At 41.7% G+C, this 16688-nt stretch overlaps 1 protein-coding gene across 4 annotated transcripts; it reads left to right on the top strand.

The window, feature by feature from the left end:
• Window positions 1–3282: 3282 nt before the first annotated feature.
• Window positions 3283–15660, top strand: LOC124133592. 4 transcript variants are annotated; one of them, XM_046498039.2, is made up of 2 exons: window positions 3283–3432; window positions 12491–15660. In XM_046498039.2, exon 2 carries the CDS (start codon window positions 12532–12534, stop codon window positions 14752–14754), a length of 2223 nt encoding a protein of 740 aa, XP_046353995.1. In that variant the 5' UTR covers window positions 3283–3432; window positions 12491–12531; the 3' UTR covers window positions 14755–15660. The 4 variants fall into 4 exon arrangements, with proteins under 4 accessions (XP_046353995.1, XP_046353997.1, XP_046353996.1 ...); XM_046498041.2 differs by having other exon boundaries at window positions 3318–3444; XM_046498040.2 differs by having other exon boundaries at window positions 3324–3476.
• The last annotated feature ends 1028 nt before the right edge of the window (window positions 15661–16688 follow it).

Raw genomic sequence — 16688 nt, 5'->3', positions numbered from 1 at the left:
TGTCAGATTCCCATGATGATCTCATGTTAGGTGAGGTGAAATGGGGTTTAACGTCGCGTCCAAGATTATTGCACTTATATAGCGACGTGCATGCACGTGTATGTGTGTGTGTGGCTGCTTGTACTAGTCCGGACTGATGCCGATTTATAGTGCTAACTCACTGAGATACCATGCCGCAGTTTAACATGAATACCCCACTCAGACACAGTATACTGACTCCGAGCCGACCAGTCCTTGTTTTAGCCCCTTAATGCCGAGCGCCAGACAGGGTAACAACAAGTACCATCTTTTAACGTCTTTTGGTATGACGCGGCCGGGGATGGAACCCCGGACCTTCCGCTCTCCGAGCGGACGCTCTACCACTAGACCACGGAGGCGGTGGATCTCATGTTAAAAAGTGACATGAATGATTACAAAGACATGAAAGAACATGTGACAATTGGTCAAGAAAAAAATCTTGCCGTGTTTGTTTCTCCAGCATTTATTTAGTGTTTCAAAATTGCATTCTCAAAATACTATAACAAAATTGAAAATCCACACTTCATCGTCAGGATCAGAATACATTTGATATAAATTTTATCAACTGAAATGATAACTTATTCACAACAAAAAGGCTTTTAATTTTCAATATTTAATTAAGCATAACATTTATACTTGCCACACGTGAGCAAAACTATACCGTGAATTCAGAATATTACCATGAACATTGTCCAAATTTGTTCTGCCGTGGTGTTTAACAAAGTTCATAATTTTCATTTTGGCCACCCATTCAAAACTATGCTAATGTACACATTATTCAATACAATACATAAACAGAAAATTCTATATAGTTTAATACATTGTCGACGTATGCATTAAAAACAGCACTGTTTGCTGAAGTCTATAACAGCTGCACAGCAGGTGTCTCGAGGTATTAACATACATTACCTCCCAACAATGCATCTGTCAGTCTGCACTGTAATTCAGTATTACAGCAACCTACATTGTAAAATCTTGACTATTACAGTGGTCAAAGTTGGTGGTTCGACATCGTGTGAGCAGAGCGTGTTTTTCTACGGTAGCACCGAGGTGCAATAATTCGACACTATGTTGTTATTTTCCGCATGTCCTATATATATTGCAATTCATTTCCTCACATTGTGAACGTGTCTGGCCTTGTAAGTACCGAGCACGCATCAGTGTCGTGTAACTGTGGAAGAATGATTAATTATTATGTTGAAAGTTGTGTAAAATTAGTTAAGATTTGTTAATATGACTGCCTCAAAGGCTAATTTAAGGCCAGTGGTACAATGCCGCGGTTATTATCAGCTTGACGAGTGTGTTTAAACACGTATACATTTATATGGGTGCTTTCCTTACCTATCTGCGCATGGTGTTTTACTTTTTAATCAGTAGTTTTAATCAGAATGTTGAAACAATTTCCTTGATAGTATGTGGGGATTCAAATATTGGTGTCGCTATATGGCCGAAATAATGCCGATGTGACGTTAAATGTTAATCTTAACCACTCTAATATTAGTTTTAGTTTTTGTTTATTTGTTTGTTGTTTAACCCCGCACTCAGCAATATTCCAGCTATATGACGGCGTCTGTAAATAATCGAGACTGGACCAGACAAGCCAATGATTGATATCATGAGCATCGATCTACGCAATTGGGATACGATGACATCCATCAACCAAGTCAGCGAGCTGACCACCCGATGTCGTTAGTCGCTCTTACGACAAGCATAGTCGCCTTTTACAACAGGCATGGGTTGCTGATGACTTATTCTACCCCGGATCTTCACGGGTCTTGAATGGGGTTGTTGTTTTATTTAATATTTGATCAGATGCCTGTAAGAGACTATACTGAAGAGAATTACTGAAACTATAAGTTCACCGATACCTATATGCCCCAACTCGTTCTTACATTGTACCTATGGACATTTATTACTTGCCCGTGAAGAGATCACCCGTTTAATAAACATACAGCTTTATTACACATTGTGTAATACCAAAACGCGTGCTTATGTACTCTCGGAACACGTTTCACGAACAAATATTGAAAGCTCTCAACATCCCTTGGCGTATTCAACGACATTGTGTGTGGAGATGATAGATCACTGGGAGGAACTTATGCACACTCGATGACCCCAGCAACCTTGTTGCTAGACTGACGTCACATGGCATTGTTTCGCCGATGGATCTTGCAACAAAATTCCACAAATTACGTCATCGGGTATTGTGACGTGATTGTAAACTTTGAGGTGCAAGGCCTCGTTCCACAAGGCGATCGTACTCTAGCGCAACGACAGTCGTTAGTCTAAGTTAAATTATGTGAGTTGTGATAGCCTTAGCACTACGATAATTTTGTGGGACGAACGCCTGAATTCTAAAGGTGGACCATTGTATGATATTAAATTCATACGTTTCAACTTTTGACGTGTTTGAAGTATTATTCTGTTAAACTCAATTGGATTATGCCATGGATCGTGTAGGTGTCAGCCTATTTACACTCAACAGTATAATTCTAAAAACATTATAAATGACAAGTAATAAATAAAATACTAAACTCGCTCTCGTGTAAAACCAATTTTATGAAACTCGTGAATAGTTTTGGTATCTGACTCGCTTTCGCTCGTCAGATACCAGAACTATTCACTCGTTTCATAAAATTGGTATTACACGGGAGCTCGTTTAGTATTCTATATGTATACATCATGTGTCATGTGTAATAACATTCCGACATTTGCACATGTGCATTTGAGCGATTCTCAATGCTGATTGGTCAGTTGAAGCCATATGACATCACAATGCTTCATTGTTGAGAAAAATACGATAAGACGTCATCCATTGTTCAAGAGTCGCAAATTGATTACATTGCGTCATTTGAACAATAGGTTGCCTTTATCAGAGACCATATGGTCTCTGCCTTTATTAAAGTTTCTCTGAAGGATTCACATTTCATACGACTTTTCTTAATTTTCTCTCTTAAAATGTCAAACTGTAAAATACAGAATAACCAACTGGAAACTTGAAGTTACGGATTATCTGTACCTCGTAAATGAATGCTGTAAATCGCCCACCAAAGGATTGAGTTCAACACCATTCATTCACTCGCGACATCATTATAATTCGTGATTCCTCGTAGTTCGTTGCTTATTCTCTAATCATTTCCTTAAAAACATCAAGGTTTACTTGCTCGGACGAAAATACACGACACACATTCATGAAAACTAGCAACCAGTCGACAGCGTCCAGATGATATTCACATTTTACGGTTTTCACACCGACAGGCTTCCATACTTTGACCCAGCTTCCCAGACTATGATCGTCAACACACATGGGTACAAGGTGAAGGTCGTTCAATGAGTTTAACCATACATCAGGATGAGTGTCGAGATTTGTACAGTTGACAGCAAGCCTCGAGTATGTCTGCAAGCGTGGATGAAGTAAGTGACATTGTAAGGGTGTGTTTTTGCAGTATAACCCTCGGGTAAGCTGTAGTTTATCTGCTTTAGTTCTCCCCTCAAGGTGGCCGGAATAGCCTTACCCAAGATTGCCACATCCGGACTTTTTTATGCATTCAGGATTATCATGTCGTGGTGATCCTTGTTGATGTGAATGTCACGGCCACTTGCACTGCATGTTTACAAGCGTCGACATGACGTGCACGAATAAAACAAACAGTTTGATTCAGAACCGTCAAGATGGCAATAACGGTGTCGTTTACCATCTTTCTGTCACCCTTGTTTTCATTTTGGATTTTAAAGGGGGACGTACCGGGAGAAATATTGCTTCCCAGATAGTGGAATCAGGTCGTTCATGAGGTTGTCATTCAATCTAGTCAAGACACTGGAGACTACTTAATGTGCTGTACTTTTCTGGGTGCATTCTTTTAGAATTGTACTTTTACAGCTCCATGGATTTAGACATCCAAACTAAAAGAGTTTAAACTCCGCAGTAGATCAAGAGTGATGTCTATAAAGGTTCCTGTTGCGATGCTATCGTTTTTAACTAGTTTCCAAACTATTTTGTTCTACTACTCGTACTAAGATTTCCTCACATTGTTCAACATGCTGATGTATGTAGCCGGACGTACATGTTCACACCCTCAGATCTGTAGGGCCACTTGCCAGGGAAGTTCCTCATGAGTTTACTGTTAGGCCTGGATGCCGCATATATTCCTCCTCTTCAATCCCTACTTTGAAGTAAAATAAAACTCTAAATACATCACGCACACAAACATCATGGACTAGTACAAGCACACACAAGTGCACACATACACACGCACACTCGCGTGCATGCCCATCGCTATAATAGTACAATAATCTTGAACACGACATTAAAACCCATTTCAGCTTACCTCACCTCACCTCACCTTCAATCATAATGTTAATTTGTGTATGTTTTACGTATCTTTTCACACAATGAACAACACTATGGATATTTATTAATGTTGAATATCATAACATACCATATTCGACATAATAAGCGCCCAGGGCACACTCAAAATAGAAATAGGAGGCTCTTATTATAATATTATTTTGGTGGGAAAAAACAAGAGTTGAAAGATAAATTTAGTGGTCTATTCTGACAGCCTGAAATGTTTATATACGACATATATATTTTTCGAGAATTTAATTACCTATAATTAAGGGTGCATTTAACACACAAGTGCATATCATACGCGAATAAATAAGTCTTGTGTACATTGATCAATCCGAAGGGGTGCTATTTGGGATTGTTCACTAGCCAATATATTAGCAAATATCGCCATGGGCGCTTATTAGAGCGGGGCGCTTATTACGTCGAATACGGTACATAGAATATGTATATATAGGCCAAATAGTTATGAAACTTTGAAATAATCTGCTGTTTGTTTCATGATAATGTTGAAATTGTACCATGGATTCTGCTTTGGGCAGAGATTTTATGGGAATATGGAAAGGGTTTTGTCACATATTTATTTGTGTACATATTGTGTAAAAAATGTTAAATTGATCCCTAGCATGTCAAATTAAGATACACAATCCTGTCTCTTTTCATCTATTGAAGACATTATTCACATGGTTATAACAGTAATTTTATGTTGTGTTGAAAACACTTGATATTCTGTTTTACGAATTGACTTTTTTCATACTATGAATGAAATTACGTGAAAGATATGTATTAATCACTAGTCCAATGTCATCTTTCTCCAAAGTCATCAGGGACAAAACAAGCAATGACGTCAAACAAAAAGGTGTCAAATTTTCAAATAATTGGGCAACATGAATCAAATTACACAATCAGGTGAATGCAGAAAACTAAGGGCTAATTTAATATCTATGATAGGGACATCTATTTCTTTATTATTTCATATTTATGTAGTACAATTCCATCATAACATATGACTTGTCTTGAAACCAAAAAAAGCATGTTTTCCATATTGACCTTCACCTTCAAGACATCCCTAGTTACACAGACAGTAGATGTCACCTTCAAGACATCCCTAGTTCCCCAGACAGTAGATGTCACCTTCAAGACATCCTAAGTTCCCCAGACAGTAGATGTCATCTTCAAGACATCCCAAGTTCCCCAGACAGTAGATGTCATCTTCAAGACATCCCAAGTTCCCCAGACGGTAGATGTCACCTTCAAGACATCCCTAGTTCCCCAGACAGTAGATGCCACCTTCAAGACATCCTAAGATCCCCAGACGGTAGATGTCACCTTCAAGACATCCTAAGTTCCCCAGACGGTAGATGCCACCTTCAAGACATCCTAAGTTCCCCAGACAGTAGATGTCACCTTCAAGACATCCTAAGTTCCCCAGACAGTAGATTGCACCTTCAAGACATCCTAAGTTCCCCAGACAGTAGTTTGCACCTTCAAGACATCCTAAGTTCCCCAGACAGTAGATGCCACCTTCAAGACATCCTAAGTTCCCCAGACAGTAGATGCCACCTTCAAGACATCCTAAGTTCCCCAGACAGTAGATTGCACCTTCAAGACATCCTAAGTTCCCCAGACAGTAGATTGCACCTTCAAGACATCCCTAGTTCCCCAGACAGTAGATTGCACCTTCAAGACATCCTAAGTTCCCCAGACAGTAGATTGCACCTTCAAGACATCCTAAGTTCCCCAGACAGTAGATGCCACCTTCAAGACATCCTAAGTTCCCCAGACAGTAGATTGCACCTTCAAGACATCCTAAGTTCCCCAGACAGTAGATTGCACCTTCAAGCCGTCTCTATTTCCTCATGGGATCACGAATCCTTCAAATTTGGTGTTGAAGGAATTTAAGAATGCATTTAATGTATGCCCTTTTACCCTGCTATAAACTATAACAGACTTGACCTGTCTGAGGTTATGTACACATTCCCTGAACAGAACGACTCACTGATTCAGTGTATGGAGGGTGATCTAGTTTAAGAACTTTATGTACTGACTGCTTCGAACTGTGGCCTGAAAAACTCAGTTGTCAGGCATAAGAGCACACGGAGGACGGAGATAAGAGCTATCTCTCGTTTCTGCACACATATGCAGAGTGGGTACAGGGAACCAAGACCTGGATCTATGATTGTCAGAAGGTCAGATAACTCACGTCCATCTTTCTTTGTCTTTCACATTGTTATCACTTTTATCAATATTATCCTTATCAGTGATGTGTGGAGATGCAGGTTGTTTACACTGACAGGTATTAAGTTATGGATAACATGCTGAATCTGGTCATGAAAAACATCAAGTATTCATGTTTGTCAGAGAAGGGTTTTTCTTTTCATCAGGCATTTGCAGGGTGTGAGTTTTTTATGCTGGTGTCAGCAATCTTATGTTTATATAGATAAAATTGGATAGATCTGTACACTCAGATCAAATGGCAGTTCTGTACACTCAGATGGCAAGCCTGGTTTACTCGGGACCTACCCGCTTACAGCAAGCCCGGGATACTAGGGACCTACCCTGCCCGGGATACTGGGGACCTACCCTGCCCAGGATACTGGGGACCTACCCTGCCCGGGGTACTGGGGACCTACACTGCCCGGGATACTGGGGACCTACCCTGCCCGGGATACTGGGGACCTACTCTGCCCGGGATACTGGGGACCTACCCTGCCCGGGGTACTGGGGACTTACTCTGCCCGGGATACTTGGGACCAACCCTGCCCGGGATACTGGCGACCAACCCTGCCCGGGATACTGGGGACCTACCCTGCCCGGGATACTGGGGACTTACTCTGCCCGGGGTACTGGGGACCTACCCTGCCCGGGATACTGGGGACCTACCCTGCCCGGGATACTGGGGACCTACCCTGCCCGGGATACTGGGGACTTACTCTGCCCGGGGTACTGGGGACCTACCCTGCCCGGGATACTGGGGACCTACCCTGCCCGGGATACTGGGGACCTACCCTGCCCGGGATACTGGGGACCTACCCTGCCCGGGGTACTGGGGACTTACTCTGCCCGGGATACTGGGGACCTACCCTGCCCGGGGTACTGGGGACTTACTCTGCTCGGGGTACTGGGGACCTACCCTGCCCGGGATACTGGGGACCTACTGTGTCAAGGACTTGAAAGCAGCACATATGAATGATGTATTTGTGTCGACAGTCACATCCCCGTGTAGAAACACAGGAAACTGTACTGTTATGACCTACTTCAATGTCTTATGTCAAGGCAGTGTTCTGTTCGGGTCAGGTCAATATACAGTAAATCACTGATATATTCACAGTGCGATTTGAGAAACTACAGTTAACATGTTTAAATGCAAATCTTGTTGTACCAGATAAAAACAGGTTGCACTGATAAGTTAATAATCATGGCTTCTAGTCCCAGATTAATCCTGATTATGATTGTGATTATTATAATTATTAGTATAAATCATTATTTCTAGATTATAAACATAATAAGAACCATTTGTCAATGTAAACGACTGACTGCCTGACTGTCCGCTTATCTAGATATGCCTATTGTAAGGATAGAATTACTTATACATCCATGGAAATATTATTTAGTATGACCTTGGAGCAAGGCTAGAGTTTCACCAAAGAGACTAGCCTTGCTCCAAGGCTGTACTGACAGAAAAGTCCATGCATGTGTAGTTATTCTATCCTCCAAATAGGCAAGTCTAGATATGTGGACCATACATCTGAGGACTCCAGTCTCTTATAGGGACAACTTGTTTTCATTATTTACATAATCTAGGACTTATTATTGCAACTAATAATTACTGCCTTAGAAACTTGTGCGAGTCTAGCCTGAGACCTGCATCACTTCATGATGTTTTCCCACAGTAGATATGAAGTGCTGTAACTGAAGTCCTGGTGAGAACAGTGTTATCACTCACTACGTAGTATCTGTAAGCATATGTTCAATTCAAAATGAGAATTGCCAATTTCTAAGATTTTGCTGTGTCAACTGCTCTCAGCATCTTTACAGCATTAGGCAACGTGTGCCAACCTAAGGAAGAGAACTTATGGATGTCAGCTGATGAAGGAGTAAGTATATACTCCGAAACGTTGTTTTCCTCCGAAAAAAGAGTTGACATCCAGAAGTTCTCTTCCTTATGTGTATCGCTTCTAAATGCCTTTCAGGGGCATGGGTGGCCCAGTCGTCTAAGGCGCCGGGATTCGCTGTGCAGAGTTGCGTCCCTTGAGTACGCCAGAAACCTATGATTGTGGGTTCGAATCCTGGTTCACCCCAATTATGTTTCTAGGTTTGTCAGCACCATACCCGTGCTCTTGGGTTTCACCCAAGTGGTAAACGTCTGAGACCTGCATCACTTCGGGCTTTCCTCCCACATTAAGCTGACACGCCGTGATATAACTGGAATACTGTTAAAAGCGGCGTTAAACCCAACTCACTCACTCACTCACTCTTCCTTATGTGTATCGCTTCTAAATGACTTTCAAAGACTTGATGTGTCAACATAAAGATTGTAAACAGTCAAAAATCTTACGAGAAGGCTATCTATAGCAGTGATATAACTCATGGTTAGGTCACTTCAGTATCTGCTGGGTAGCATGTAGTCAGGGTTATCACCTGTGTGGACTATCTGTGTTGCTATGCGGGAACCTGTTCTGCAGTGTGTGTTGAGCTCTCGGCTATAGGAGGCCAGTAGTGTTGTGTCCTGCAGGTTGAATCTTACAGCTGTTCCTGGGCTATGTGTTTTGTAAGTTTTCTATTCAGTTTTGTTTGTTTGTTTTTTGTTTAACGCCACACTCAGCAATATTCCAGCTATATGATGGCGGTCTTTAACTTATCGAGTCTGGACCAGACAATCCAGTGATTGACATCATGAGCATCGATCCACGCAATTGGGATACGATAACATGCATCAACCAAGTCAGCAAGCCTTACCACCCCATCACGTTTTCGCCTCTTACGGCAAACCATAGTCGCCTTATACAGCTGGCATGGTTTGCTGAAGACCTATTCTGACCCGTATCTTGACAGGTCTTTTTCTATTCAAGTACACGAATAAATAATGTACATACCTAATACGGTTGGCAGAATAGTTATTGCATATTTAGATGGTTTTCATTTTATTTTGATCTTTTCATGTGTTAGAATTGGTATGGAATACAGTGAAATCTGTCATTCTGACTTGGATGGGACCAGTAAAAAAGTCTGGTTAACGTCGAGGTCAGGGTTACACAGAGACAAAATGAAAAGCAACGATCATTTAGCTTTATTTGCTGTTGCTGGTAGTCTTCGCTGTGTTTAAGAATAGTCTGCTAACTGATGCCATACTTCTCAGCTAAATCTTTCTGCTTGGTTTTGGCAATGACTTCAATTCCTGAATTATAGCAACCTTATCATGCTTATTAGCAAGTGTAAGTTAGATACCACTTTTCTTGGCCTGTCGGTCAGCCATTGCAATTGATAATGTCAAGCTGTGTTTACCGTTATTTATTGACATGCTCATGACACTGAGTTAATCTAATTAAGATGAGTTTCTCATTAACTGGTGAGTAAATTCGAATTAACTAAGCAGACAAAGTTTTAAGCCAAAGGCCTGTTACTTATTGTTTAATTAGGCGAGTAACATTTCCGTAAAGCTAGCCTGCTTGTCTATTTGAAAATTCTATTCAATATTTCTTTCTTTCTAGTATTTTCTATGAATCATTGTGTCAGTTAAAGCATCATTTAATGTCAAAATCTGTTGTTGTTAAGTCCCAGTTTCCGTACGATGTATTTTTATCTCAGAACCACCACGAATGACAGACAAACGTAGAGTACACCAAGCAACTTATCAGCTTCACCATTGTTTAGCATAATAATGTCAAGACAATTTTAATACATATTGCAAAATGGCGGCCTCCATAAAGTAGGGCCATGATATGATATGGGCTTGCCACAGTTTGAATTAACAAGACTCCTGACCAGTGAACTTCGGAAGCTAGTTCATACACGACGCCATGTCCACATCTTTTGTTTTGTTTGTTTGTTTTTTAACACCGCTCTCAGCAATATTCCAGCTATATGATAGCAGTCTGTAAATAATTGAGTCTAGACCAGACAATCCAGTGACTGACATCATGAGCATCGATCCACGCAATTGGGATCGATGACATGCATCAACCAAGTCAGCGAGCCTGACCACCCAATCCTGTTAGTCGACTCTTATGACAAGCATAGTCGCCTCCATGTCCACGTCTACAGGAAAGGGGATGTCGAATGAGACCAACAAGTTGGATGTTGTTCTCTGCCTGATGGGCTTATATGTGTACTCATCTCTCAGGTAGGTTAGAAGTTACGTCATCAAAGCCCAAAGGCATTCCCAAGCTCTAGGTTTTACATTTTCAACCAAAACTGAGAAAGAGTTTTTTATCCAACTTATGAACCATCTTAATAGAAAATAACAGAATAAATAAGAAAGCATCGACATACCTTATAGTGAAACAATACAGTTTATTGCAGTATAAAAGGAATTCGCTCAAAGCATGCGAGAGAAAAAACACATGCTGCGTTGACTAGCTGCAGTCATGGCATGATAAATTAAACAACTTCTCATCACCTGCCTCGGTAGCTCTGGTGAGTTACAAAACTTAACCTCACATGTGAGGTTGAAGGTTTGATTGACGTCATGGAATTTTCATGTGACTTTTAACCAATCATCAAAACACAATTGTGTTCACATCAAGAGGCAAGTTTATGAAACGTTAGTTGTAAAACCTAGGTATTACAGTTGAAATGTAAAATCTCAAAGCAGGTTTAGAAGTGACCCATTTCAAAACCTAGGTTTACAAGAGAACCGCTTTAAAACCTGGTTTGGAAGATGACTGGTTACTAGGGTTACCCGAGGTTGTCAGGAACCTAATGCAATATAGGGTAATACAGTGATAGGTTTATAATGAGGGATTTCCATTTGGTGGTCTCCCTAGGTTTTGAATAGTTGTGCCTGTCGACCATGGTGTGATTATCATAAGGTATGCTGTATGTGTAATGCACATTACACATTACAAACATGTGCAGAAGTGAGGAATCATCGCATTGTAGCACGATTAGTGGATCAGATGCTGACTTGTTATCATTAGGAGATGGAAATATGAGGCATCCTACTTTGATCAAGAAGGATGGTCATCACAGTATATTTCCAGTAGGATTACCAGTAACGTGCACAGGGGGTCTGTATATCAACTGGGTGATTGTAATATAGCTCTCTTTTATGGAAGGGGCACAGGTGGCCCAGTCGTCTAAGGCGCCACGATTCACTGTGCAGAGTTTGTCCCTTTGGACGCGCCAGAAACTTATGATTGTAGGTTCGAATCCCGATTCGCCCCGAATATGTTTCTAGGTTTGTCAGCACCATACCTGTGCTCGTGGGTTTCACCAAAGTGGTAAACGTCAGAGACCTGCATCACTTTGGGCTTTCCTCCCACATTAAGCTGACACGCCGCGATATAACTAATACGGTTAAAAGCGGCGTTAAACCCAACTCACTCACACTCCCTGTTCTATGGAATGAAAATGTTGCTTGTATTTCAATAGGTATGGTATTTCTTGAACACCTGGTGTCATCACTGGGGGATCCTCAATATAATTTTCACTGCTATTTTGACTTTTATGCCCTATGGAATCTGTTCGGTGGATGTTTTTTTCTCTGGTGTTGACATGATGTTTATATTTAGTGTTTCTATTGGGACATTTTACGTTTGTATAAGGGTGCATGACCCTTCCACAATGGCCCTACATAATTTGAACCAGGTGAGCTACGCTGTATAAATGCGATGTACAAAAGTGTGACTTATGAAACAATGTGACAATGTTTTTTGTGTCTTTTATAAAGTTAATTAGACCTAAGCCATGTTCGTGGTGCTCACAGTAGTTGCATGTATAGCATGGTATAGTTGTATCAAATACACTGATCCTAGTTTTAGGGGAAACACCCTGTGTATTGAGGCTGGATCAATGTAATTGACAACATGATGTTCCACCTTCACATTTTATTTTGTCATCATCATCATTCTTTTTATGTTGTGGTCATGAGTGTTTTTCAATGATATTTATTTGTTTTTCCAGATGCACCTGCAAGTGACTGGCAGCACCGCCTGGAATTAAGGATGGGTACCTTCATGGAAGTAACGTACAGCTATGTGTACTCTCTGTGTCAGTACTTCAAGGGATCCTGGCCACTCAGTCTCATATACGGGCAGAACCTTAAGAAGCCCTCAAGGGAAACAACAGGAAAGATCTACCAAGCCTTGGATCTTCTGATACACAGTTCCGACTCAAGGACTTTGAAACAGGTCCAGAGTCTGATAGAGTCTCTGCCCGAAGATGAGGATCTTCTGTGTGTGGTTGATCCGATTGATGGATTCGATATCCTGCAGCATGCCGTGATCAAGCGTCTCAAGGGCCTGGTGATGATGGTGCTGAGGAAGCAGCACTGTCCCAACCGGTACTCGTGTAGTCCTCCGTTACACATAGCAGCCTTCCTAGGACACAAAAGTATCATAGAAATACTCCTGCAGTCTGGAGAAGCTCCAGCAGATGTTGTCGGGATGTGCTATCCTGACTCCCACCAGCCAACTGGCAAGCAGAACTTTCTGTTTGGCTTTACCCAAGTTCCCATTTACAACTGCCAGAGAAACAAACATAGTGCTATAGAGTGTGCAATTAGTCAAAGTCATATTGATTGCTTGGACCTTATGTTAAAATTTGCCAAAGGAAAGTCAAAGACTGGTTCAGTTTCCCCTGTAAATATGTTGCATTTTGCTTGCAGAGAAGGAGCAGCTGGTTGCATTTCTTACTTCTTGAAGCATTACCCTCAGTGCATTAATGAGTACAATTCTGATGGGGACACTCCTTTGCTCACAGCTGTTCCTTGGGGCAGAGAGTGTGTGAAGATACTTGTGGACAGTGGAGCAGACTTGCATCTGGTGTCAAGAAAGCTTCATGAAACAGCTTTGCACAGACTGTACAGGATGAACATTGATGGCTTGTTTTCAATCCATGATACAACAAAATATCTTCTCACCACTGGAATTGAACAGGACATCAATGCTTTGACAACTCTTGGAGAGACAGCGCTCCACATGCTAGTCTCCCACATCTCCTACACTGGAGGGAATTATGCGAAGCTTAGTCTAAGGAAAGTGCCAAGAAGCTTTTTGCAGGAGAACTATCAGCAACAGGTTGTGAATTCTTTGAAGACCCTGCTCTCCTTTAATGCTGATCCTGCAATGTTAAATGGGTACGGTCTTCAAGCCCTGAGCAGGATGCTCCACATTGCCCTCAAATCCTGTAACCCTGATAACCCATGTGCTTGTGTTCAGACATCAATATTTACCTGCTTAATCAAGGACTACAGGAACAACTACTGGTCTCTCAGGCAAGCCATGAAGATACTGTTCCAGCACAATGCAAACCCTAACTTTCAGTGTCAGTTGGGTCACAGTCCTCTTGTGCTGCTTCTGAACTGTCTCCTTTGTGACTCTGTTGAGGAACTCATTGTTCAAGCAGATGATGTTGTCGGGGCATTTGAGGTGCTGCTTGTGAATGGTGCACAGCTGAACTTTGTTGCCGGGAACCAGGGCACATGTGCCACGTTGATAGCCATGGTTTGTCAGAGGTACTTTAGGCTTGAGGATATGGCTGGAGATGATACCACACAGATGGATGACAAAATAAACGAACATGGACCTACAAAATTTCTGTATGCCAAACTTGCGGACAGAGTTTTGTGTCTTCTCCTTAAATATGGCTTAAATGCAAATCACAAGAGTTCAAGGACATGCCCTTATCCCAAGGGAGGGAGTGGAAATGCTCTCATTGAGTTTGTGAGATTAACAATGTTGGCTAAGACAACCAAAGATTTCTGTGTCATTCATATGTGGCTGAAGACACTTCTCCAATGGGGGGCCAACCCAGACATCGAACCGTATCCCTCCGAACCAATCATCTGTCACTCTCAAAGCTCAATCTTTTTGAAGAAGCAAGGAACCCAGCCTGTGAACCACTACATTCATGAAGTGAAGGAGCGAGAGTCCATGTTCACAGACGGCCGGGCACAGGAACTGCTTCTCCTCTTCTACAACACAATGGAACATGCCATCCTCTACGAGTGTCTCAATGCGGCCAAGACCCTGGCCAGGTACCACCCAGTAGATGCCAATGGGCAGGACTTCTTAAGTCTCCTCAACCAGTTGTCAGAGAATCCGCGGAGTCTAAAGCAGATTGCGAGAGTGCAGATATACAAAGCATTGGATAGACAGTTAGCTGCCAAAGTGGACGAATTGCCTGTCCCAAGGCTACTGAAGAATTACCTTTTGGACATTCAGTAGATTGAGTTTGCTGGTTTGGCTTCAGGTTGCAGTGCTCTGTGTCAGTATCCCACAGCTGACACTTGGTTGATGATGCTAGTCCGTCAGTTTACACAGAACTCGAAGCCATCAAAAGTGACATAACCCCAACAGATGGCCGAGACTGTATGATTGTACACTTGAGTATTTTGTATTGATACTGGTCATTTAAGAAACATTTAAAGATTGGTTATAGCCAAAGACAATCTGTGTTTCCTGTCCTTGTCCAACTACATCAAATTATTGTTTACCAGCAGCATTGTGATTGTTTTGACCTCAACTTGATAACCTTGTTGATATAACCAGGTTTTCTTAGCACATCTCCCAACAGAAGTACTTAAGTCATGTAAGTAGGTAGATCAGTGTCCAACATGCAACTCATGTCACTCTGTCATGTCTGTCCCAGTCACAAATGCTGGGTAAGTGTAGAAATCAGGTCCCCGTTCCACAAAGTGATCTTGATATTACAACTGTCAAGAACCAATGTTATGTTATAGGAGTTCTGATCGTCCTAGTGCTAAGGTTGGTTTGTGGATTGGGGTCTGGGGTTCGTTCCACAAAGTGGTCTTAGCGTCACAACCATCATAAGCCAATGTTTTACTGTAGGAGTTCTAATTGTCTTAGTGCTAAGTTTCCTTGTAGGATTTGGGTCTGGGGTCTGTGCTACGAAGCACTATGACTTTTGTAAGCTGATGTTAAAGTATAGGAGTTACGATCATCTTAGTGGTATAGATTGCTTTGTGGAACAGAGCCCTGGGCTTCATTCTACAAAGGGATCTTAGCTCCTATACTTTAACATAGGCTAAAGACAATCATAGCTTAGGCCAGGCTTTTTTTATTTTTAAGATTACAGATTTTTCAGCCCAAAGTCCAGGGTTGGAGGAGGGGGGCAAAAAAGCCAAAAAAAAGCCAGATTCATTTTTTTTTAATGCAGAATGCCTCAAGGGAGGCTATTCATGTTCGGCTTTGAGATCAACAAAGATTGATTATGTATCTCTTTACTAGTTTACAACGGTAAATTCATATGTTTTTTATTAAAAGGTGATGATAACAAATAAAATAACTACGCGGCTATCGGTAGGGAAAACAAAATGGAAATCTGATTTTTTTTTTTTTTTACATTTTCTCAATAGTCGGCAGGTCCGTTATCCCAAAAATATAAAACGCCTGGCCTCAAGGATCGCTTGTGGAAGGGGCCTTGGACTTCTATTTCAATTTGGATGAAGTTTGTTTTTAATACAATTCCTGCTGTAAAACAATTCAGAGAAATCTTCATATTGGTGGAGTGGGGTTTAGTAACGAAGCGGGGGCACGGGTGGCCCAGTCGTCTAAGGCGCCGCAATTCGCTGTGCAGAGTTGCATCCCTTGGGCACGCCAGGAACCTATGATTGTGGGTTCGAATCCCAGTTCGCCCCGATTATGTTTCTAGGTTTGTCAGCACCATACCCGTGCTCGTGGGTTTCACTAAGGTGGTAAACGTCTGAAACCTGCATCACTTTGGGCTTTCCTCCCACATTAAGCTGATACGCTGTGATATAACTGGAATACTATTAAAAGCGGCATTAAACCCAACTCACTCACTCACTACATGACCTGATACTGAACAATGTGTAGAGTGACCGGGAGCAAGTATGACTGTTTGTTCCATGTAATCAGGGTGTTCATTGTCCGGATCCCTCTGGAACCAGACCATGGCGTGTTCGGGGAACTACTGACCAACACTTTAAAATGTGTTCATGCATGGGTGATGGAGGAACAGTGTATACAAACCTGTGAAGTATTCATGAAGTATTCATGAAGTATTCATGAAGCATGTCTACCATGCATATGTTCAATTCTCTTCACAACCCTCCACCACAAGACTTGTGCTTCTCTGAATCTGGCTGCTCTAACCGTCCCTAAGTAACCAGATCCAT

Source organism: Haliotis rufescens, unplaced genomic scaffold (genome assembly GCF_023055435.1).
Source record: "Haliotis rufescens isolate VD_foot unplaced genomic scaffold, xgHalRufe1.0.p SCAF_5, whole genome shotgun sequence".
Classification (NCBI taxonomy): Eukaryota; Metazoa; Mollusca; class Gastropoda; order Lepetellida; family Haliotidae; genus Haliotis; species Haliotis rufescens.
The sequence above is the reverse complement of the archived record's forward strand: the minus strand, read 5'-3'. Positions and strand labels throughout refer to the sequence as shown.

Bases quoted from the DNA above. Each gene is read 5' to 3' on its own strand.
- LOC124133592 (XM_046498039.2), top strand. From the start codon at position 12,532: ATGGGTACCTTCATGGAAGTAACGTACAGCTATGTGTACTCTCTGTGT.